Source organism: Amblyomma mixtum, chromosome 2, assembly GCF_055824585.1.
Source record: "Amblyomma mixtum isolate Tamu chromosome 2, ASM5582458v1, whole genome shotgun sequence".
NCBI lineage: Eukaryota > Metazoa > Arthropoda > Arachnida > Ixodida > Ixodidae > Amblyomma > Amblyomma mixtum.
In genome coordinates this window covers 89,486,695-89,510,924 of record NC_143013.1, presented here as the reverse complement: position 1 = coordinate 89,510,924, position 24,230 = coordinate 89,486,695, and the positions used below count along the sequence as shown (strand labels likewise).

Genomic DNA, 24,230 nt, shown 5'->3' with positions numbered 1-24,230 from the left:
TGCACGCATTCTCCAATGAATTTACCGGACAATTTTACTACTAAACTTAGGAGGTTTCCTTGCAAGGTCATTCAGCTAGCTAACTATGCTTACACAGGAATAACCTGTACATATTCCACCTGAGTCCATTTCACAAAAGAGTGTAAACAAAAACAACACCTATGTCACTTCTACATGGCGTCAACCAAAATTACTTCCCCCCACCCCCCTTTTCCAGCTACTTCTAGTGAAGGAAGTGCGTATGAAACACCATTAGAAAAATGAGCGGTACTGCTTTGACAGAGCCCTTATCCGCAATTACAATGGCAACTGCAGCTCGTATGACAGCGAGAGCCAAATCCCTGGACACTGAGGATAACTCCATCCAATTATTGTTCTCAGTAAAAACTGATTCTCTGGTTCTTTATGGCTATGCTGACGTTAGTCCAGCAGCATCAAAAGGGACATTTATCGATGAGATAATTGGAATTAATAATCTTGCAGCCAGCACACAGAGTTGCCACTGTTTTGAAGTGCATGGGGTTTGAAGTGTTGCCTCCGAGATCCATGCTCAAATATCAGTGTCAATATACGCACACCTGTATTTTGGTTTTAGAGCGAAATCTCTACTTCACAACCAAAGCTGCAGCCTTCACCTGGAATAAATAAATAAAAAAAATATTGTCGCAACTCGGAACCGAACCTGCGGCTGTGCGAACAGATCAGCTACGCTGGCCACTACTCGAGAGCATTATGCTATCGCCATGGATGACCATGCCCCTCGTTAAAGGTGCAGTCAAGAGGAATCTGAACTCGTCTTCTTGCCGCAGGAACTCGATCCGCACGTTCCGAGCATTCTTAGAAACTTCGACTTATTGCCCTGTGTGGCCAATTTCCCTAAGTAAATCGGATTAACGTCCAGCTCCAGCCTTTTTTTTATTTAATTCTCCCCGTACGGAGGGCTGAGTCGACCAACGCGTGGAGTGCCTTTCAGTCAGCTCCGTGGAGGCTTGCCGCTCTGCCATCGGCAGAGTAATACATAGTAATCCGTAGTAGCAAATAGTCAGCGTGTATTTTTATTTCTGCGGGCTTCTTTTGCAGCTATATTACCTGCGAATTAAATTATTTATTCAAGGAAACCTAAAAAAAACACGAAAGCAAAGCCTCCACGGAGCTGGCTGAAAGGCATTCCACGCGTTGGTTGACTCCGCCCATCACACGCGGAGAATTAAAAAAAAAAGGGCGGGAGCCGGACGTTAATCTGATTTAATTAGGGAAATCGCCCACACAGGGCAATGAGTCGAAGTTTCTAAGAATGCTCGGAACGTGTAGATTGAGTTCCCGCGGCAAAAAGATGAGTTCAGATTCCTCTTCAGTGCACCTTTAAAACCCGACCATTTTTTTGTGCTTTTCTAGCTTATACAAGCTCTGTTTCTGATGGTAGTGGCCTCTTTGTGATTAGAACATGGTACAGGCCAACTTCTATTAGTCCTTAGAGTCCCTCTAAGCTGAGTACACACAGAGTTGTCGTGTAACTCAAGCCCGCTGGAGCTGTTGCAGAAATCAAGAAGCCAAGGCAGGCCAAGCCAAGAGAGAGGAGATAGAAGCCAAGCTAATAGAGAGAAGAGAAGAAAGAAAAAGGGAGAAAGAAGGGGGGAAAATGAAGGGACATGGCAGCTCTCGATGAGCCGTAGCATAGTTTGGACAGTAATAGCTACACTGAAATTTAAGCCTTAATAACTATCCTCAATTATCATGATTTGTACCCCAATGGAACCAACAACAATTGGAATTCCTACCCTGTCACATCTGCTTTTTAGAAACGCGTCTGAACACAGAATAGCCTGCATCAGACAGTTGACTTCTGGAGTGCCATCGTAGCTAATATTTACCATTTTTAATGGTAAAGACAATTCACTAGGAGTGCTTCTGTTACCAGTACATTGAACTATACTGGTTTTAATGGACCAATGTAGGATTTGCACTAAGTTGTTATTGTCAGCAGGTTGTGTCATTTTTATTTTTCTGCATCCCTAAAGGTTTGAATCAGTCAGGATTTTTATGCATTCCAGTTAATACATGTAGCTTTAGATGGCACCTTGTCATCAGTTTGTAGCATGCTCAAACTGTAATCGTTGGTTCCACTGAGGTACCACAGTAATTGAGGATAGTTATTAAGGCTTAAATTTCAGTGCAATGATTGCTGTCTAAACTATGCTATGGCTTAGTAAAAACATTAATCGAGAGCTGTCATGCCCCTTGATTTTCTCCCTGCTTAATGCGTACAAACAGAATGAGGGAAACAGCAGTGCTTACAATCTTTGAAGCCAGTTTTTCTACAGCGAAGTTTTTTTTTACGTTCGGAAATTTTTTTATGCTTCAATTATACGGACCATTTCAACGGCTGAGCCAAGTCCAAAAAATTGCTGTACGTACATATCATTTAAGACCTGTAACTTGGAATAACTAGAAAAGAAATTATACATGATCCATTACTGATACACACTGCATGTGAAAAAAGTGCAGCAAAGTGGTCAGAGCGGTTTGTAAGGTGCTTCTGCGACCTGCTGGCTTCTAATATGCACTGCCTCAAGAGGACAAGCTGTTGACTGGGAGTTGTTATTGCAAACGCATTTGTTTTTCTCCAATGTGTCTGGTGGAATACTCCTAAGTGGAGCAGGTTTCAAGAAAAGGAGTATGATCACTTATTAGCATTAGCCCTTTCTCGGTAGCCATATGACTGTATACAGGCGGATGTTAGTGAACAAATATATTATTTCTTTTTTAACCTTTGTGATGATGTTCTTAGTGCATGATAGCCTTAGCCGCTTATGCGCCATTAAACCCAACACAACACAACCTTTGTGCTGTGCACTTAATGCTTGGCGCCTTTCCGAGTGGCTCTAAAGATTCTGTAAAGCAAAGGTGCCTGCTATGGACCACTACACATTACACTTTCGTCGATTAATAAAGATGCTTGGGTCCTCAAAAGCCCTTCTAGTAAAAATGTCTTAACATGCCAAAGGAGCAAGACCTAAAACAAGCAGAGACAGAACTGCACGATGCAGCTCGAAGCTGGAACAACTTTCCCCACTGCTCACTGTACATATGGTCCTGGACGTAAAAGCTTCAAAACTGAAGCAGCGTAGCATTTCACGCATTTGTTGAGCCTAGACACCTATGCCATATTAATCTATTAGAGAACTACTAAAAGCTCCTCTGGGCAGCAGCAGCGCATTATGTTTATTGTCCTGATTACCGCAAACACTCCACTAACACTGCTACCTTTTTACTGTCACCAGACCCGAGCAATGAAAATATCAACCGTTGTCCAACACTAAAACTAGACAAACACTTTTTTTTCATACTGATGCACTATTCTTAAACGGTGTAAGCTCCTTAGATTACCTTTTGTTTCCATTTAGCTTTCTATGCTGGATGGCACTGTGAGTGAAAGGGCGATGCAAAAGGGGCCAGCTTTCATCATCATCATCATCATCAGCCTGACTACACCCACTGCAGGGCAAAGGCCTCTCCCATTTCTCTCCAACTAAACCTCTCCTTCGCCAGTTGTAGCCACCGTGTTCCTGCAAATTTCTTAATCTCATCCAAATCTTGCTGGGTAAGTTTCCAATGGCGGCCTGTCCGGAGCCAGAGATTCTTAGCACCCTCTGCTGCGTCACAGGTCTGACTCCCGCCAAGGTCAGTTGCTCCGCAGCCGCTGGGGACTGAGGGCCGACGGTTAATTGGGTTGTTCATAGAAGGTTGCGGCCAAGTACTACACCAGGGTGGCCAAATCCTGCTCTGGTGAGGAAGTGTGTTGTAGGTTCCATGCACCGAGATCAGGCCGCACCCTAGGCCTGTTCGTACAGATCCATTGACACATGGAGTGTCCTCTTTCTAAAAAAAACCCGGTGGAGAAAAAATGTGGAACGCTTAACAATTTTGCGTGTCATCCTTGCGGAGCTTTCGAGAAGGACTCAAAAGCCATGGATGGCCAGCTTCATCTCCAAGGTCTTTAGCGGTAGATGAGCGCCACTTATTTAATGTACCAACGTGTGCCTTTATAGACACCGTTGCAGTTTCCATACACAAGAAAAGAAAAAAAAAAGGCAGAGACATGTTTTCAATCTTGAGAAAGCTTCAAAAGGCCGCCTCGTAAGGGAGCCTCTTGATGTGAGTGCAAGACGACTCCCCACCGGACTGCCACCATAGTTCGAAGATGCACTCACGTCATACACGACGACCTTCTTGACCTCGCCAAACTGGGAGCACTCTTCCCGCAGGTCCTTCTGGTACTCGAGGATCAGGGCAGGGTCTGTCTGCAGGGGTGTTGAACCGTCAGAATGTAAGCAAAACAGTGTGATATCTTCCACACTTTCGTTATCAGAATCTCGATGATACGATCATGAATGATTCGAATTCCAGTATGATGCAAATTTGTAAGGTTCCCTGGCTGAGGTGCACTGTGTACAATGCGTGGAAATTCGGACGTAGCAAGCATCCTCCCGCAACAAAACAAATGGTATAGTTGAACCTCGTTATAACGAAGTTGAAGGGGCCCGCCGATTACATTGCTACAGCCGCAACTTCGTTATAGCCCGTGTTGACCAAGCTTCCAAGGGGAATCCTCATTCCTTCGTTATATCCATTATTTCGTTATGAACTGTTTCGTTACAAGGAGGTTCGACTACGAACGCAGCAACCGTGACTGCATCTGCTAACACTTAGTACTGTCATAGTCCTTCAATGCTTTTATGGTAATAAAACTTCTCCATGACGCTATCGGAGAGCTTCACATGTTGACCGCATCTTCCATGAGGTGGTGCTAGGAGTCCTGTGGGGGCAACAGCACGAGCAGGCAAGTGTCTGTGCAGTTGCGTCTGTGTATGAAACTTTCGGTGGAGTTTCATGACCAGAAAAAAACATTGAAGGACTATGGCGCTGTCCTCGCCAGTTGCACAGTACGCAACGCAAGCACCAAACGCTGGCATGCAGAGCACAGACTGCCAATACCATGATCACCAGTAATGCAGAGCACACCACGAACAACCAAGTGGTGGTGCGTGGCCTGCACATCACCGACACCACAACTGCTACTTGTACAGCATGAGCTGCAATGCACTGAGAGGTGGAGTGCTACTGTAAAAAAAATCCCGTCAGCTGTGAACAGATTTACGTAAATATATCTGTTCTGCTTCAGCATGCAAATATTGCTTTTTTGATGATATGAATGCTTCTTGCAACCCCGTGAGGTTTGTATCATTGAGATTCTACCGTACTCTGCTCACTGCTGATCAGGTGGGTGAATTCTCAGGAGTGTTCCTACAGCCCTATGGTGTTACATACCGTATTTACTTGCATAATGATCGCACTCGCGTAATGATCGCACTCCCAAATTTTCTTGGCAAAATTAAATTGTTTTATTCCCCGCGTAATGATCACACCTCGAACTTGCCACTGCAATTTATCGTGTGCCAAGTCTAGCTGACGATGATCGTGCTTATTATCTGTCTGACAGATGGCACGTGCAGATTACCATCTTGCTCTGTCAGCATTGCAGTGGCAGCCGCCTGTTGGTTGACCTGCAGTCACACGGGTAGTCTAAATGCGGTTATGCTTAACCACTGATACCAAACTTAACTGCGGTTATCTCAAATCACGGTTCACTGTTGTCACAAGGCTCGCCACCGTTCTGGGTTGCGGTGCAACAAACGAAGTGACGCGGTGATCCGGAGCGAAGCGACATTTGCGAATATCTTGCAGCGCAGTTGGCGCAGTGTCGAGAGTGGCGCCCGACGGCCCAGTCCGGTTGCCGCACTGCCTCCACAACCGAATACATCACAAAATAAGCCCTGGGATACGGGAATGTCAAATATGAATCCTCCTTGAGGATCACTGACCTGTACCAAGTTGCTGGTAGGAGTAACAACTGCGATACAAGCTAGTTTTGTGTTCGCAGCCACGTAGCAGCTGCCGCCATTGCAGCGCGACTGACCCGCCAGCACACCAGCTCCGCTGCTAAGGCGTCGCTGACATCGATTGTATATATTTCTTTTGACATGAAACAATGAGGTTGTCAGTAAGGCAGCATTATAAGTAGACCATTTAGTATAGCGTTGGTCAATTCAAAAGCGCCGTCCACAGTGGCTTCGATACGAAACTAGTTAGGCCTAGCGATGACTAGGGAGTTGCACACCAGAGCGCCATCATCCGCCACATTCACGGGTGGCACCATTGTGTAAAACGCGCGGAATCCGGTGCTGCGAGCGTTGCGACTATGTCACTTAATTTAATGCTGCGGCAGTAACCGCATATTCTTCGGCGGAACGGGGATAAAATGCACAGCTTGAGTACCATGGGACGTTGCTGCAGTACGCTGTTGCTGTGCCTTCGAACGAGATCGAAGGCTGCATAAAAGCGCCGTTGTGCAGCACTACACACACTGCCTATTTTGATGCGTTGCTCTTGGAACATGATTTAGTGCGAAGAAAGTACGTTCTTGAAGCGGGCCAGCTCGTGCGCTCTACCTTCTCGGTTAACGACGTAAACCGAGGTCGCCAAGCTCGGTTCACAACAACCGCGTTTAGCGGCGTAACCACGGGTAGCACGCCCGTGTGACAAGGGTAGTCTGACCTCCTGCAACTGTTTGCATTTTCAGGGCTCAAAAATTTTTGTCGAAAATTTACCCCGCGTAATGACCACACCCCCTAAATTTGTGTCAATTTTTTGGAAAAAAAGTGCAATCATTATGCGAGTAAATACGGTATGTGCATAGTACTACATACACACATATTTATAAATGCACTATGTTAGTGTTCTAGTTAAGGGGGACACGGGTCTTCAGGGCCCGAAAATCGCGAAAAAATTGATTTTTTGAAAATGGCATTTTCGAAATCTACAGTCCGTCTTCTACATATCTACGAATTTATTCGTTGCCTGAGTCAGTATTTTTTCTGTAATTCCACTTTACAAGGAGCAAACGAGATGAATTCGTGCATCAAGTTGCACAAAAACGGCGTTTTTGAAAAAAGCGCAGCGTCCGTTTCGCGGCCATGAGCGACTCCATCTTGGTCTCATTTGAAAGAGCCATTTCTCGTTTTCAATTTCCCGCCGTGTTGCCTGCTTTCTGCGCATTGGTTGACGAGAAACGGGGCGCCAAAAGAGAGTCACAGCGCGCGCTTCCATTCGTTGCTGAGCCCACGTGACTAAAATCAGCTCCTCTGATTGGTGGATCTCAGCCCGTCTCGTCTGCTAGGCGCACCAGAGCGCAAGCGAGGCGCCATTTTGTCAGATCAGCGTTGGACTTGGTACCGAAAATTTCTGGACGATGTCGCAGCCACGGGCCAAATTTTGTACGCGCCACAAGTTCGGCAAGAAAAGAAAAAAGTCAATCGCGGACAACTGCAAGAAGCGTTCTGCAGTGCCAGAAAGCAGCGACGACGTGCCTGCTGCTACGACCTGTGCCGCGGCAGCGGCAGCCGAGAACGAGCTAAGCCTACCGGTCCCGGATGCGCCGCCCGATGTTCGGACAGCGGGCGCGTTCGCCGCGACACGCCTATGCTGACGCCCGCAGATCTCGAAGAGATTAAGACCAAGGCCGACGCTAAGCTATGCGAGATCGCATCTGTATGTGCTACGGACCGGAAAGCGGGTTTTCTCGAACATGCGAGTGACGACGCAGCTGCCCCATCCAACGATACGAGGTTCGTGATCGTGAGCCTGGAATCGGTGAACGCGCTTCTGCACCATGTCAAGTGCAAGGCATGCGGTGCTGATGTAGCGGTTGAAAAATCCGCGCGTGAATATGGACTCGCTGCGAGTCTTGTTCTTGTGTGCGCGGTGTGCGGCGACGTAGCGTCGGTGTGGAGCTCGCCGCGCGTGAGCGGCGATCAAAACGTGAATCCGTTCACAGTGAACATTCTTGCTTCGCGTGCTATGCAGAGTACCGGCAATCGGCAGACAGCGCTCAATGATATATTCTCAGCCATGAATATATCCCATCGCGGCCTTCACACGAAGACATGGCAGCAGTACTTAAAAACGAAGCTGACGCCATCGGCGTTGCGTGCTGCAAACAAAGTGACTGCCAAGTGTGCGAGCTCCGTTCGGGACTTGTACGCGGAGTTGAACTTGGGAAATCCGGACAATATCGCGGTCTCGTACGACGGGACATGGATGACGCGCGGTCATTCTTCTCATATTTGTGTAGGCACCGTGATTGAACTTTTTTCGGGCCTTGTATTAGACTTTGTCGTGCTTTCGAATTTCTGTGCCGCTTGTGAGCGAGGGCCAAAAGAGGATGACCCCAACTACTTGACATGGAAAGAAAATCATGTCTGCCAAAAAAATTCAGAAAAGAAAGCTGGAGAGATGGAAGTGGAGGCTGGCCTCATATTGTTCCAGAGGTCACTCCAGCAAAACAACCTGCGCTATACCACTGTTCTGTCAGATGGTGACAGCCGTACATTCTTAGCTCTGCAAGAAGCTAAGGTGTATGGCTTCATTCCTATCAACAAGGAAGAGTGCGTAAACCATGTGCAGAAGCGCATGGGCACAGCTTTACGCAACCTGGTTGCCAAACACAGAGACACTCCTGACAGAATCAGTGGTAAGGGCAGGTTGACTGGTGATCTAATAACAAAGCTGACCTCATATTATGGCTGGGCAGTAAAATCACATTCAGGGGACGTAGAGGCTATGCACAAGGCTGTGATGGCGACATATCATCACGTGACATCAACAGACCTTGCATCAAACCATAGCCTTTGCCCAACAGGCCCAGACTCCTGGTGTCGCCATAATGCAGCAGAGGCCAAAGGCCTGCCTTCACCCAAACACCACTACAATCTTCCACCCCACGTCAGCAAGGCTCTTCTTCCCATCTACCAGCGCTTGTCGGACAGGAAGCTCCTTCAGAGGTGCCAGAGAGGAAAGACGCAGAACAGTAACGAAAGTCTGCACGCAATGATCTGGGCACTGGCACCCAAGGAGCGCCACGCTTCTTTGTTCAGCATTGAGGCAGCTGTGGCTGAAGCTGTGCTAAAATTCAATGCTGGAAATGAGAGAGCCTCAGCAAGCATTCTGAGAGAGCTCAAAGTAGCTCCTAGCACATGCAATATGCAGCGCATGGCAGAAAAAGACCGGCGCCGACGAACTGCATCTGTGAACAAGCGTGCATGCGCAGAAAATGTGCAGCAGGCCTGCAAAAAGCGGCACTTGGGAGCTAACAGCCAGACAGATTACATGCCTGGAGCATACTAGTCCATTTACAGTGTAAATATGTACATATTTTTCAGTATTTTTTAATAAATTCCATCTCAGTTTGTTTTTCCTTGTTTTCTCAAAACACAATTTTTTACTGTTTGCAAAGTTTACAAGAAGGATATCTTGGCTTCTAGAGCAGATACAGCAATAAGTTTTACTGCAGCATGCTTCTGAATGATTAGAGTATACAACGTTGGGAACAGATTTCTCAATTTCTGCTCACTTATTTTATTGTGCACACTAATTAAAACTGCTCGTCAACCAGTCTTCCCTACACTGAACTTCAGCAGGCTCTAAAACAGCTAATACTGGATTAATCAAAAAAGTACTTCCTATATTGTATTGCTTGTACTGTACACTATCTAGCCACACATTAAAAACTGTTTTCTGATGAGTGGTTTTTTTTGTATTGTTCTCGCAAATTAAGGAGTGAAAATGTATGATATCTTGAAAACTAATTGACATATTGGAAAAATAATTACAGATTTGAAATCAGCATAAAAAACTGATTAATACTGCAAATTTTCATTGCATTTAGTCCAAAAATAAAGAAAAAAATTTCAAGACCCCTGTCCCCCCTTAAGACTGGAAATAATTCCTGACAACAGAATGTTAGCGACTGTTTCTTAAGGAACCCACTGTCGCCTTCTGATCAGAAGGTTTAAAGCACATCTTGCTACAGCAGAATTAGGGTCGGCCATGGCAGTGTGTAGCCTTGCTGTTTGCATTCAAACTGGCCAATGATGAGGTCTCTGCTTCTAGCCAAGACGTTAACTTTTTTGCACCCTTTCCAAATTGGTTGTGCAGCTTTTAGCGAAGTAAATTCAACGAGAAAAGCATGGAGAGCATTCTGGTGGTGGCAGTTCAGGGACGTAGGCAGTAAAATGGATGGAAATGCACTTTTCACATTTCTTTGCCATTCTAAAATGTGACCAGCAGGTGAACCGACAAACTCATGAGTGACGATGTACAATTAATTGCCCACAAAAGTTTTTGGAACATAAAAGTCATGAGAAAATTGAATTTCTTTGTTGCCCAGAGGAGCGGCCTGATAATGAGGCATCATGGAGCAGGTAGCAAAGAAAAGTGCAAAGCAAAAATTTGTGGCTGCACGCTCAGACTGCTCAGAAATTGAGATCCTTCTGTAGTTTTCACATTCCGAAAGCTTTCGTGGTGTCCCTGCTTCAAATGAAGGGCAAGATGCGTCAAAGGTATTGGAGGAATTAGGTCAGGTCATACACACTTCCAGGACAAATCTCGTGTAATACAAAGGCTCCATGCTTTGCTGTGACCATACTCTCACAAGGCAGGTATGCAGGCAGAGACACTAAGCAAAGGGTCTAGATGCAAAGACATCCCCTTGTAAACTTGCAAACAGTCAAAAATTTATGTTTTGAGAAAACAAGGAAAAACAAACAGAGGTGAGTGCATATGTGCCTTGTAAAGTGGAATTCCAGAGAAAATACTGACCTAGGCAATAAATAAATTCGTAGATATGTAGAAGATAGGCTGTAGATTCGAGCAAGACATGTATGCACAATTGCAGACAACTTGTTATTTTTCACACAATTTCCTTCTTCAAGAAACACTCCACTAACAGTTCTAGATTGACATGAAGGAAGCTTTGTGGACGGAGAAATAGGTGTATACATGCTCGACTTACAGCACCAATGCCTGGTTCACAAAGATGAGGTCTGCGCAAGTATTTCGCGAGGTTGTCACAGGGGTGGGAGGAACGGGACCGCATAAGTGGTAAGAAATTTCTGTTTGTCTTTACATTGAAGTCCCCACCCGCCCTGCCACCCTGCCAGGTGGTAGTTAATAGTTGACCCCCACAGTTCCCTCAGCGTTATTGCATGCAGCCCACATCCCTCTCTCATCACCCCACTTACCTATAAGCCCGATTCAGGCGTCCACTGATCCAGGGAGCCATTATGCGCACTTACTTTCCTTAAAATAATTGGCATGCAAAACATAAGTTAGCATTGCAACTGGGCACCTACATGGGTGCCTGGTGAGACAACAAGACCGCAAACAAAACTGGACAGTAATGAACTAATTTCACACGGTACTGGCTGATACGCAAGACATGAAAATGTTGGCATGAGGCTTAAAGCATATCCATACATGCGAGTTGCAGAGGTTGTGATACTCTTTTGGTTTAAAAGCAACTATCCAAAATAGTAACACTGGTCAAAAATTAAAAGTTGCACAGTGGTCACATCCTGCTCATGTTTCCAGTCTTGCTACTAAGAGGCGCAAACCCCTCTTGCAATCAGCGACACCTTGGAAGTGAACGGGAGCATCTTCCACATTCAGCTTCTTCTTTCCGGTAACATTAAGACCAACAATCCCTATTCCAAATCAGGCCTTTGAGCACTGTGACCCACATTCAGTGCTTGTTGATGTGAACATTGGCACTATATACCTGCTTTATCGTCGAAGTTGCAGCCAGTTCACACCTATTGCAGCTCGCAAGTGTGGATGAGCCCTTTCTCCCAAAATCCCCCTGCCAAGCAGAGTGACCCCACCTCAAATTCCTTTGGCTCAAACATGTTCTTGAGGACCACGGTGGACTCGTGCCTGTCCCGCATGCCTCGCAGTTTCTCCGGCCGCCAGTCAAACAGCCTGCACACACCCACAACACAGGCTTTACAACCGCAAAAGAAACGAACATAATTATGCAGTGAAACCTCGTTAATTCGAACTTCAAGTGGGTAGGAAAAATGTGCAAATTATTCTGAGGTCAGGATTAAAGACCGACACCCCAAAAAAACTGCCAAAAACCGTACACATCACAGTAAATTCATTTGGTGAGAGCCAGTGTGGTGATCACCTATTTACAAGATGAAAACTGTGTGGCAAAGCGATTATTTCCAGTTCCATCAAATGCTTTGCAACGTGTCACACTGTTGGTAACGTCGAAGCAGAGCTGCTACAAAACAGTAAGACCTTCCTCAGCTTCTTTGCAATGAGGAAGCAGTGGAGTTTCCTCACAAGCAACGTCATCGCCTGCGAGGTGGCTTCACCGCACAAATTGCAAATCGCGCATGACAAGCGACCAGTTTAGGTACACGAAAAAGAAGAGGAACCAGGAAGTGGAAGACAGGGAAACGCATCAGCGCTCACTGAGACAAAAATGAAAATACCAGTGACACACCGATCGGCGCGTGAAACTGCACAAAACTGTATTCAGTTGGCTGGCCCATGTGCAGCCGGTAGCCGCTGTACTCGCGGTGCGCAGTGAAGCTCACGAAAGAGCAACCGAAAATGTGTGGTTTCACAGTTTTCTAGCTAAGGGACTGACCCTCCGAACATTGTCACACCTACAGTTGGATGCATATCAGAGATGTGCGGGCAACACCACAACATTCAGTGCAGGCCGAAGTGATACTAGGACGATACCTTATTGAGCCTGTTATACTTCAACACTGTCCCCATCCGGGGCCCATCCGAATTAACCAGCATAAGCATAGCTGAGTGTTAGTTGAGCATCCAGAACCCTGCCGGCAGTCCAAGTTATCCAGATTTCTGAATTAATGGAGGTTGAATTAATGAAGTTTTAGTGTACTAGCAATTAGTAGATAAAGGGGCACTGATATAAAAAGAAAAAAAAATGAATCTGCCCGCAACGTTAGCGAACATTCCATTTAAATAACTGAGCTACCCAGCCATGCATAAGTGCCTAACACTATCATTTGCACCTTCAGATGGAGCGCAAGCTCTTATGTGATCATGACACCACCCCATCATGCATGCAGAAGCTATGCCTTAAGCATCCTTCGGCGTCACAGGGTGAGATGCGCGGTCATAAGACTCTGCCAAATGCAGTTGACTCTCATTAATTCAAACTTCAAGGGACCAGAGATTTTTGCTTGAATTATCAGAAATGCACCTTAATATGATCCAAAACTAAATGCAATTTGCTTTATGGATATCTATGCATACAAATAGTATTTCTGTTTCTGTTGCAAATGCTGCTAAAAGCTAGAGCACAACATAAAATATGAGTTAAATGTAGTGATATGTTTAATCAAGTCTGGTAGCAGAAAAATTTATCAAAAACATGCTGGTTTCGCTATAAAGTAAAAGTATGTTAATTAAAACCTCAACAGATCGGAAAAAAGATCCGAATTGTCTAAAAAAAACAAACTTCCAGAAACAGTTTAGTATACCAGAGCAAATTTAATTGAAGAAAAAACAGGCAATGGTCACCTGCTCTTAAGCGAAAACTGTGTGGCAATGACGATTTTTCAGAATTCTGTCATGGTGTGGTGCATGCCCACTGTCGGAAATATTGAAGCAGGACTGCTCCAAAATAGTAAGGACTTCCACGGCCTCCTTCACAGGTGTGGCGCAGTGGCGACGGAGTCTCCTCACAAGCAGCAGCATCCATGTAAAGAGGCTTCACCACACAATGAACAGCTCGTGATGAGCGCGCATTATCAACATACAGGACCATGCGGACAGTAGCGAGGAGAATGCATTATTGTGCCCCGAAACACCGATACACATTCTAAAAAGAAAAAAAAAAGACTAGCGATGCGCCAATTAGCATCCGAGCCCGTGCAGCTGGGCTTGGCTCGCCACGACACAGCCGACAACTGCAATAAACCCGACCTGGTAGCGAAGTTCAGAAAACGAAACTATGCAGCAATCATGCAACTCCAATGGACATATCCCCTCTTTGGACCGGGTCAAGGTTAAGCGCTTGGAGGAGCCGAAATGTCGGCTCAAGCAGAGCCACAAACCTGAAGTACCTGACCTCGGTCACCGCTTTTTCATGCGCCGGGAAGGCTGGAGCGAGACAGAAAGTTTCAATGAACCGAATTCACAAGAAATCACGGTCCAAATTGAGTAGCTTTAAAATGCATTGAAAATATTGCCAGCCAAACAAAATTTTGAAGTTTGTTTGAATTAACCGGAAGTCCAAATTATCAGAGTTTGAACAATTGCGAGTCTGCTGTGCTTCTGGAACACTTCTTGAACACTGCACGTAGGCGAGAATCTACCACAAACATCTGGTGGATTGAACACAGGGAGCACAAGCCTGTGGCACTGCCCACAAACGTGCTGCCCAATAATATCCACAAGTTTGTGCCCATTGCTGTGTAAGAGTCATAAGTGGTTGCAAGAAAAGTGGCTGTAGCAGTGCAGTCTTACAATAAGTGCATACTTTGACCATGCAATGAAGGGAGGGATTAAGGAAGGGGTCAAAACAGGCAGAGACTTATAAAAAAGTGACAACGTTTATGCCAGCTAAAGCTGAATTTCTTGATTTCCACAACAAGCGCAAGTGAATTTGACCATGCCACGAAGGGAGGGACTAAAGAAAGGGCCAAAAGGGATAAAAAAGCGATAACGCTTATCCTTGCTAAAGCTGAATTTTTTTATTTCCACAACAAGCATAAATGTAAATTTTTTTTCTCGACCAAAACGAAACACACCGCTCATGACAACAGCCTATGTCGCAGAGGGAAGTAACCATTAAAATTCAACTGTTGACAGTAAATACCAGCTGCCGTTTGAATCTATAAATTCCATGTTCGCTGACATCATTGCCACCAATTCTCACACTACAATGTCAGTTGTTTCCTAGTTCCACTGACAAGACTGAAGAGTTGCAAGTGGAGGCATCAGCCCCTCTGGGTACATAGTGGCATTGGTGGTACCATGGCTGAATTGGCACAAACTAGCACCATCTCAGAGTCGAGACACGAACAATCTACTCTTCGCTCAACCAGTGGCATGCAGCTTCCTTTTTACTCTTTTGCTACCCGAAGGCCGATAAAATCAGTCTTTGAGCAAGACTCAATGAGTGCACAGAGACTTTGTGAGTGCTAGGCTAAGCAAGTTCATGCTTATAAAAAGAAAAAAAGAGAAACAGAGAGAGAGAGAGAGGCGGCTCACTTGTCGATCTTCTTCTTGAGCTTCTCCTTGTCCTTGGACTGCTTCTTCTTCTTGGGCTTCATGGTGGGGTCGTAGGACCCTTTCAGCTGGAACTGGGCCCGCTCCACCCGGATCTCCTTGTCCCGCAGCCGGTAGCCGTCCAGGATGCGCAGCGCCAGCTCCACCGACTCCACCTGTTTTTTTTTAGGGGGGGGGGGGGGGGGGGGGAGTCCACACAGTGCGTCAAGCCAACTGCTTTTCCTCCAACAAGGCAGCCGGAGAAGGGCAGACGATGAAAACACTAACTACACACTGAGTAAACTCTTAATGCACTGAGTGACAGGCCATCTGCCCCAGGCACTATCTGCAGATTGCCCAACACTCAGCGCCAGAGCATCCTATGGGTCCTCCTGCTATCTACCTGCTTGGCAGAAAGGCTGACATTAGCAGGTGAGAGATGCCATTACTTTACAACAAGCATTTCTGTTAACGACATCCTAGTCGGAATCAAGAGAAAGAAGTGGGCTTGGGCAGGGCATGTAATGTGAAGGCAGGATAACCGCTGGTCCTTAAAAGGGTAACAGAGTGGATTCCAAGAGAAGGCAAGCGTAGCAGGGGACGGCAGAAAGTTAGGTGGGGGGATGAGATTAGGAAGCTGGCGGGGATACAGTGGCGGCAACTGACAAAGGACAGGGTTAATTGGAGAGACATGGGAGAGGCCTTTGCCCTGCAGTGGGCATAGTCAGGCTGATGATGATAGTGATGATGAATAAAAGCTGAGGCCTATCGTAAACAGGTAGCCTATAAGTGTGAACAAAGCCAGATAGATCTCTCTGATCTCACCAGTTGTGAAGCTTTCCATAGGGTCCATGGGTCAAAAAAATGGCTGTCTGAATGGGCCAATATAGTGGGGGGGGGGGGGGGCTTATGAACTGTTGTGATGCCTGTGGTCAATGACGTGTACTGTGCTCAAGTTTCAAACTTCGAGGCTGTTAATAAATGCAGAACTGCCTGGCAACAAAATCAGTGACACAGTGCACTAACAAAAATCCATACATATAACAGTCAGACAGACATCTTAAGAGGTAAAAGAAGCATAAAAAAAATCTCTGCCTCCCCCGTAACTGAGAGTAAGCATGAAATGTTTACGGGCATAACACATTGGTTGTAGATGGTACTAGTCAAAATCTTGAAATGGGTCTAGTGTTCAACACACCACACCACACTCTTCTTGTTGCGTCGAAGCAATCGCCTGCAATAGAGCGGGCTCAGGTAGGCAGCCGCAAACAGTGGCGGCCTTGTCACTTTTAGGAGCGGCCGCATAATCATGGCGTTGTCGGCAGAGACGAGCAGTCTTGTGCTTTGGCATATCACTCGCAAAGCGAACGCTTTCCACAAGATGCTTCCTATCTCTCCTTTCATCAGGCTCCATTGCTCGGCTTAAGCAGCTCTGACGGTGGCGGCATTGAAATGCAGGACGATGCAGAAGCGTACGCGGACACGATGAGACGCAGGCCTTACAAGAATGTATATGCAGCGCATCTGAAGGCCAAGCGGCCGGTCTTTTACATGCGTGAGTGTGGGACCGCAGCGCCATCCTTGGGGACGGCGCGGAATTCTGCCTAAAGCCCTTCTCGCCCTGGAGCTCCCCTCTTGCTCTAAGCGGCCCTCTCTCAAAGCCCTTAAAAGATCACGTCTGAGACTCGTTAAATCTCGTACGGTGCCCGGATGTTCTCGTTTCAGTGCCCGGATGAGTGGAATTCAGTGCCCGGATGTCGGCTCTCGGTCTTGGCGTGACGTCACCACACTGCCGACAACGGGAGTTAAAAGCATTTCATGCCTAACAAGAAAGAATACTTTTCAGGAAACTACATGCGGCGACAGCTTTTGCTGGCTACTTCCAGATGGCACACCCCACAAAGAGATGCCCAAGACCAGTCACTTTTTGAAGCTTTTTGAGCCCTGAGACAATGCAGCATCCCACACAGGTCAAGAAATGACGAAAATCAGTTGTGAACAAGTCATTGCCTACTTCCTAAAAAGTGTCCATGTGGGTTACACTATGTTTGCTCATCACAGTTTCCAAAAAGCACCTTCACCTGAGGTGGTGCAAACAACATCCATGTCCAGTGCTTCCCACTAACCCGCCCCCTTTTGACACCAGCCAGCGACGTTGCACACCGGACCACCCAGCTGAGCACACAGGCAAGGCTGCACATGTGGCAGTCCATGTTCCAGACACCGCTCATCCGATTTGCCAAGCAAAGCTAGCACGAGCAACCTAAGGGCACTCTGCTGCTTGAATGCCCTGTCACTTCTCTTTTCATTCCCCTTCAGTTCCCTGTGATTAGCTACAACCAGCATAAAGCTGACGAGCCGGGGCGGATTTTTCAGACATGTCCCTGTGGGCTTGGCAAATCTCCAGCAAAAAGCCAACCTTTTAAACTGAAGCAGTACAATCGATTAGTCAGGCCACAAACCAGGATGGTCACGAAGTGAAATACCACTTGAGTAAACCTCAGGGGAGTCTGAAGGGCTGTTACCTTAAACTACAATCAACTGAAATGAGCATACAAGCTATTTTGCTGAATCAAAGTAAATATCAAGCATTTAAATTACTCACAATGAAACTTCTTTCATAATACTGAAAATTTCACGCAACTGCTGAGTACTTAGCACTGTTGAAAAAGTGCAGTTTTTTCCTTTTGACCTTTGGAATAAATTTTGCAGTCATTGTAAACAAATCAAGTATGTATTTTTCAGTGCCTTCCCTGTTGAAGATGCCTACTGGATGACAAAGGCTTTCAGCTTCTTCAGACACGTTATTAATGCTCCTTTTGTTAAAGTTTTCCTTTTATTTTCTTCTAAAACAAGCCTTTCCCCCCTCTTCTCTGAGGCTGCACAGTTACTACAGTCAAGTCCACTTATAACAATACTGGTTATAACAATATATCGGATATAACAATGGTCGGTCATGGCACCATCAGCTTTGCCATGTGTTCTATGGTAAAATAAACTGCTTATAGCAATGCTGTCAAGGCACATTATTGGTTATAACAATTAAATCTGGTAATTGAGTGTCAACCATTACAGAAAAAGATAAGAAATGCTACAACCACACCAGCAAAACCATGCTTAAAACACAAAAGCGTGCATGTGTGGGGCCGACCAATGGACTAAGCTGGCGCAGCAACACCACGAAAGCAAAAGAGGCAGGCGTCATCGCGTCAGGAGAGCTGCTGCATTGCTGCTTTGGCTACGCACGCCGTGCGTACCCCTAATCAGTCAGTGCAGCGCGCTGGCTGCATTCTCTTGTCAGCTGTCACCGCACCCTTGGTTCTGCATGCTTCTTGAATTTCCCATAAGAATAGCTTCCAAAAAGCCGGCTTGATTCCTGTGACGTGGAGGTGGCGCAGTGATGGCGGTGCTTTGGTCATCGGTGAACATTGTTCCGGTTCCCTGAAGTTCGATTTAACAAGCTTTTACAGGCATTAGAACAATAAAACCCCTCTGGGTATTTACTGACAATAAATGCTCTGAAGTTTGTCATCCTTTCTTTTTTTTCGGCACAACCCTGTTATAACAATTATTGGTTATAACAATGGTATTTCCATGGCACTTGAATATTGTTATAAGTGGGCTTGACTGTACCACTTTCCTACTAGGTCTAGCTTGTATGCATCTCAATATTGTTACGGGGATGTTAAGGCGGTAAGTCTGTGTTGGCGGCTGCTCTGAGATGGCCAGCACTCAGCTCAGACACCGAGGGCCCAGCTACCAACTGTCAACGTCGTCGTCGTTCAGCGCACCGCCACTTCTTCGTTCACGGTCCATCGGTAACACTATCCCCCTCGGCTGAAGACAACGTCCCGGTGCGTGTTAGGCGTGCGATGTCGATGGTGGGTGATAGGGCTTGAGGCGAGCTACATGAACGACGTCGGACTTCAGTGGAGCGGACGTCGACTTTGGGTGCAGCGGCGTGATTTCATACGTGACGTCGGTCACTGCCCGTAATACACGATAAGGACCTGTGTAGCGCGGCAGAAGTTTTTCACATAACCCCACACGACGGGATGGGAGCCACAGCAAGACGAGAGATCCGGCAGGGTAGCGCACATCACGGTGCAGGCCATCGTAGCGGTGTTTTTGAGCCTCTTGGGAGGCGGAGAGCTTGTGACGAGCAACCTGGCGGGCGGTGTCTGCTCGGGCGATAGCGTCATGCGCATATGTAGTGACAGGGCCGGCTGTGGGCAGCAGAGTGTCGAAGGGCAGTAAGGGGTCTCGTCCAAAGAGAAGATAGAAGGGCGAGTAACCAGCGGTATCATGGCGCGAAGAGTTGTAGGCGAAGGTGACAAAAGGCAAGCTTATGTCCCAGTCCCGGTGGTCGTCGGATACGTACATGGCGAGCATGTCTGTAAGCGTGCGGTTGAGACGCTCCGTTAGGCCGTTCGTCTGAGGATGATAAGCAGTGGTGAACTTGTGACGAACGGAGCACGAACGAAGGATTTCGTCAACAACTCGGGAGAGGAAGCAGCGGCCACGGTCGGTAAGGAGTTGACGGGGAGCGCCATGGTGTAATATGACGTCGTGCAGAAGGAAGTCAGCGACGTCAGTGGCGCAGCTGGTTGGAATGGCGCGAGTGATCACGTACCGCGTGGCATAATCGGTGGCGACGGCAATCCACTTGTTCCCCGAGGAGGACTCCGGGAAGGGCCCAAGTAAATCTAGCCCAACACGAGAAAACGGGTCGGTCGGGATGGGAATCGGCTGCAGGTGTCCAGACGGCAGGACAGCGGGCTTCTTTCGGTGCTGACAGACGTCGCAAGCGGCAACGTAGCGTTGGACGGAGCGGTATAGACCAGGCCAGAAGAAACGCCGGCGCACGCGGTCGTACGTACGGGAGACACCAAGATGACCAGCCGTAGGTGCGTCATGCAGTTGTTTGAGGATAGTGGAACGTAGGTGTCGGGGAACAACGAGCAAGTGCTCAGCGCCATCAGGTCGCATGTTGCGGCGGTACAGCGTGTTTCCGTCGAGCAAAAACCGGGCCAGAGAAGTGTCGCGCCGGTCGGTGCTGACGCGGTCGATGAGAGAGGTGAGGGCGGGATCCAAGCGCTGTTCGGCGGCAATGTGGGAGAGGTCGGAGATGGAGAGGACACAGGCATCCGACTCACAGTCTGTAGAAGGAGGATCGACGGGATAGCGTGACAGGCAGTCTGCATCTTGATGAAGGCGACCGGACTTGTGAACCACGGAAAAGGTGTATTCTTGCAATCGCAATGCCCACCGGCCAAGGCGGCCAGTAGGGTCCTTGAGAGAGGAGAGCCAGCACAGGGCGTGGTGGTCGGTGATAACAGTGAATGGGCGGCCAAACAAGTATGTGCGGAATTTTCCAATGGCCCAAACAAGAGCCAGGCACTCGCGTTCTGTAATAGAGTAATTCTTCTCGGCGGAAGAAAGAAGACGGCTGGCGTACGCAATCACGCAGTGCTGGCCGCGTTGTCGCTGAGCAAGGATGGCGCCAATTCCGTGACCACTGGCATCAGTGCGAAGTTCAGTCGGGGCAGACGGGTTGAAATGGGCCAATACAGGAGGGTTAGTGAGGACGGCGATAAGGCTGGAGAATGCAGTAGCCTGCTCTGGGCCCCAGGAAAAAGGAACGCCTTTCTGCAACAGATTGGTGAGAGGGCGAGCGACGGCTGCGAAGTTCGGGACGAACCGGCGAAAGTAGGAACAGAGACCGATGAAGCTGCGAGCGGGGACAGGGAAAAGCACTGACGGCACGAACTTTATCAGGGTCAGGTTGTATGCCACTCGCATTCACCAAATGGCCGAGGACTTTCAGTTCGCGGCGGCCGAAAGTACATTTTTTTGAGTTGAGTTGAAGACCTGCGCGGCGGAAAAGTGCCAAGATGGACGAAAGGCGAAGCAGGTGGGTTTCAAAAGAGGGCGAGAAAACAATTACATCATCTAAGTAACAAAGACAGGTCGTCCACTTGAAGCCCCGGAGTAACGAATCCATCATCCGTTCAAATGTGGCAGGGGCGTTACAAAGGCCGAAGGGCATGACCTTAAATTGGTAAAGGCCATCAGGGGTGACGAAAGCTGTTTTCTCGCGGTCTCTTGCGTCAACAGAGATTTGCCAATACCCGCTACGAAGGTCGATGGAAGAAAAGTAGCGGGCGCCATGTAAACAGTCCAGGGCATCATCTATGCGCAGAAGGGGATAGACGTCTTTCTTCGTGACCTTGTTGAGATGACGATAGTCGACGCAAAACCGCCAAGTTTGGTCTTTCTTTTTCACGAGCACGACAGGAGATGCCCAAGGGCTGTTTGAAGGCTCAATGATATCGTTGGCCAACATCTTGTCCACCTCCCGCTGGATGACCTGGCGCTCTGGTAGCGACACACGATAAGGCCTCCGGTGTATAGGTCTTGCATCGCCGGTGTCTATGCGGTGAGTCACTACTGATGTTTGACCCAGAGGAGCAGAAGCGAAGTCAAAAATGTCGGTGTAGGACACCAAAAGGTTGTGAAGATCCTGTGCATGCTCGGGGCTCAGGTCAGAAGCAATCATCGCAGAAATGGATTGCGGAACGTTGGACGGGATGTCGGGCGCTTGAGAGACAGTAGAAGGCGGTCCAGGTGAGAGAGCAGTGACGGTACAGTCGGAGTGAGAAGACAAAGTAGCAAGCGATATGCCTGCAGGAAGAACTTGTGGTGACAAGCTGAAGTTGAGGACAGGGAGGTAGGTGCTATTCTTGGTGACGCTCACGATGAGGTGCGGAAGAGGTGAGCGGGAACGGTGGGCTGTCGGAGAGGGAGAGCGGCTGGTTCTGCGAGGAGGCGGTGTGGACTCGGCGCTGGGTGGGTCATTCCGAGGCGTGAAGCGACGGGGTCCATAGTCATAACGGCGGTCGACGTAGGGCAAAGGTCGGGGAGGTGCGGACCAACGGCTGCGGCAGTGGCGAGAGATGTGGCCTACGCGCGAGCACGTAAAGCAGATCGGCCGGTCGTCAGGAGTACGCCACTCATCGGGATTGCGATACCTTGTGTAACTTGGGACGAAGGTGTTGCGGGCCGTAGCAGTAGCGACCACGGGAGAGATGGGGCTCGCACTCCGTGGTTCGACGGGACGATGGCTGGAGGGCATGCCCAAGTTGGCGACCTCCTGGCGGACGACAGCTTGAATAAGGGATATTGTGGCCAGGGTGTTGTCCGACAAGGGCGCGTTGGTCGTAACAGGAGCCAGGGCCTCCAGTTCACGGCGCACGATGCGAGTCACGTTGTCGGGGTTTGAAGGCTGCCTCAGTGTCGGCAGATCATCGCACGTGGAACTGGCAGCGGTGTTAGGCAGGCGATCAAAGCGGTGTGCAATGCGCCGGTGCTTGGCCTGCTCGAAGCGTCGACACACCTGCAGAACGGAGTCAACCGTAGAGCAGTCCCGGCATAGAAGGAGGTGGAAGGCATCGTCGGCAATGCCTTTAAGAATGTGGCCTACCTTATCGTCCTCAGTCATGTTGGGATCGACCTTTCGGCACAGTGCCAAGACGTCTTGAATGTATGTAATATATGATTCGGTGGCTGTTTGGGCGCGAGCTGAAAGTTCTTTTTTGGCAGCAAGCTGACGGCCAACTGGTTTCCCAAACAGGTCGCGGAGCTTCTGCTTGCAGGCATCCCACGTGGCAATCTCTTCTTCGTGGGTTTCGAACCACACGCGTGCGGTGCCGGCAAGATAAAATATCACATTGGCCAGCATCAGCGTGGCGTCCCACCTGTTGTGCTGGCTAACACGCTCATAGAGCGAGAGCCAGTCCTCGACATCCACGCCATCTGTACCGCAGAATGTGCCCGGGTCGCGAGGGTGGGCTACGACGACAGTTGGCGTGGCAGGCGCAGACGGAGGGGCCGGGTCGGTAGTCATCTCGCCCGTTCGGCCCGTCGTCTCGTCGGCTCGTCGGCATGTCGGCTCGAACCCGCGACCTCCACCAAAAGATGTTACGGGGATGTTAAGGCGGTAAGTCTGTGTTGGCGGCTGCTCTGAGATGGCCAGCACTCAGCTCAGACACCGAGGGCCCAGCTACCAACTGTCAACGTCGTCGTCGTTCAGCGCACCGCCACTTCTTCGTTCACGGTCCATCGGTAACAATATTAGTAATACCCTTATCCTTAAAAAAAAAAAATAGAAAAGAAACGGTGGCATCCATAGTATTTAGGCAAAATGGCTGCTGCATGTCTGCTGAAACTGCTGCATCGACAGCTCGGCTTGCCTAAGTGCGAGTGCACAGGTCACAAGCATGCTACAGCAAGAACAGCATGAACTTGGCCAGCGGTCGGGTCAAATGAATCACACAGAGCCAAAAAGAAACTATGCGTGAGCGGTGTTGGCTTTTCCATCAGCTAACGACACTTCCCAGAAGCACTGCCACTTCCAGAGGCGGTGCTGTTGTGATTTGCCGTGACTGGAACGGCGACCCTTCCATCAACTATCGACACTCACATAAGCACTTAAATGTAAAAAAAATAATAATAATAATATTAATAAAGAATGAAATATCCTTCCCAACAAGCGTGCAGAATAGCTGAATGCTATTGGGTAGAGCGGCTGTAAAGCAAACATAAAACTGCCACCACGCTGTAGCATCACTGATATCTCATTTGTCTCGGCTTTATTTATGGTGGCATGTTTTTGTTTCAATTGTAAGTCGATCCCGCCCTTCACTTCAGATTTTCAAATTTAAAAAAAAAATATAGGTAGACTTACAAGCTTGTAAATACGGTACACCTAAGTTACAGAAGTGAATGTTAAAGCAAGTGGGCAGAACACAGGCCAAAAGCCTTATTGCCATCATTGTATCGAACATCCAATGTTACCCACATTAACAAAAGGTCCTCCTCTAATAGCGTTCTGCATTCCATATTGTGATTGTCATGTTGTGCATTTTCACAGTGTACAGTCAGGCCGGAATGAAACGCGAACACGCATATGTCATACATTTCTGCTTTGCAGCGAGATATTCCTTTACAACCTATTTTTGATTATGCATTCCAGTAGGCCCTTTACCCAGACACATGAATCAGACTAGTTGTACACT

General features: G+C 47.9%; 3 protein-coding genes across 3 annotated transcripts in view; 1 reads left to right on the top strand and 2 right to left on the bottom strand.

Moving 5' to 3' along the window:
- Window positions 1-24,230, bottom strand: part of barc (RRM1_TatSF1_like and RRM2_TatSF1_like domain-containing protein barc) — a 43,075-nt gene that overhangs the window by 6,857 nt on the left and 11,988 nt on the right. The window contains exons 4-6 of the mRNA XM_089572165.1: window positions 15,157-15,329; window positions 11,778-11,874; window positions 4,212-4,301 (exon numbers count right to left, since the gene is read on the bottom strand). Of these exons, the coding sequence (XP_089428291.1) occupies window positions 4,212-4,301; window positions 11,778-11,874; window positions 15,157-15,329 (360 nt within the window). The remainder of the gene's footprint in view (window positions 1-4,211; window positions 4,302-11,777; window positions 11,875-15,156; window positions 15,330-24,230) is intronic.
- On the top strand, window positions 6,822-9,809 carry LOC149360090 (uncharacterized). The gene has a single exon (XM_089569185.1). The coding sequence runs from the start codon at window positions 7,540-7,542 to the stop codon at window positions 9,241-9,243; it is 1,704 nt and encodes a 567-aa protein (XP_089425311.1). The 5' UTR covers window positions 6,822-7,539; the 3' UTR covers window positions 9,244-9,809.
- On the bottom strand, window positions 17,275-23,272 carry LOC149360089 (uncharacterized). The gene is made up of 2 exons (XM_089575306.1): window positions 21,851-23,272; window positions 17,275-17,328 (listed from the first exon to the last, which is right to left on the bottom strand). The coding sequence occupies exons 1-2, from the start codon at window positions 23,057-23,059 to the stop codon at window positions 17,275-17,277; spliced, it is 1,263 nt and encodes a 420-aa protein (XP_089431432.1). The 5' UTR covers window positions 23,060-23,272.

Bases quoted from the DNA above. Each gene is read 5' to 3' on its own strand.
- LOC149360090 (XM_089569185.1), top strand. From the start codon at position 7,540: ATGCTGACGCCCGCAGATCTCGAAGAGATTAAGACCAAGGCCGACGCT.
- LOC149360089 (XM_089575306.1), bottom strand. From the start codon at position 23,059: ATGACTACCGACCCGGCCCCTCCGTCTGCGCCTGCCACGCCAACTGTC. The intron at 17,329-21,850 runs GTTCTTCCTGCA...CTGTGTGCTCAG, and splicing joins ACTTCAGCTTGTCACCACAA to CTGGGTGGTCCGGTGTGCAA.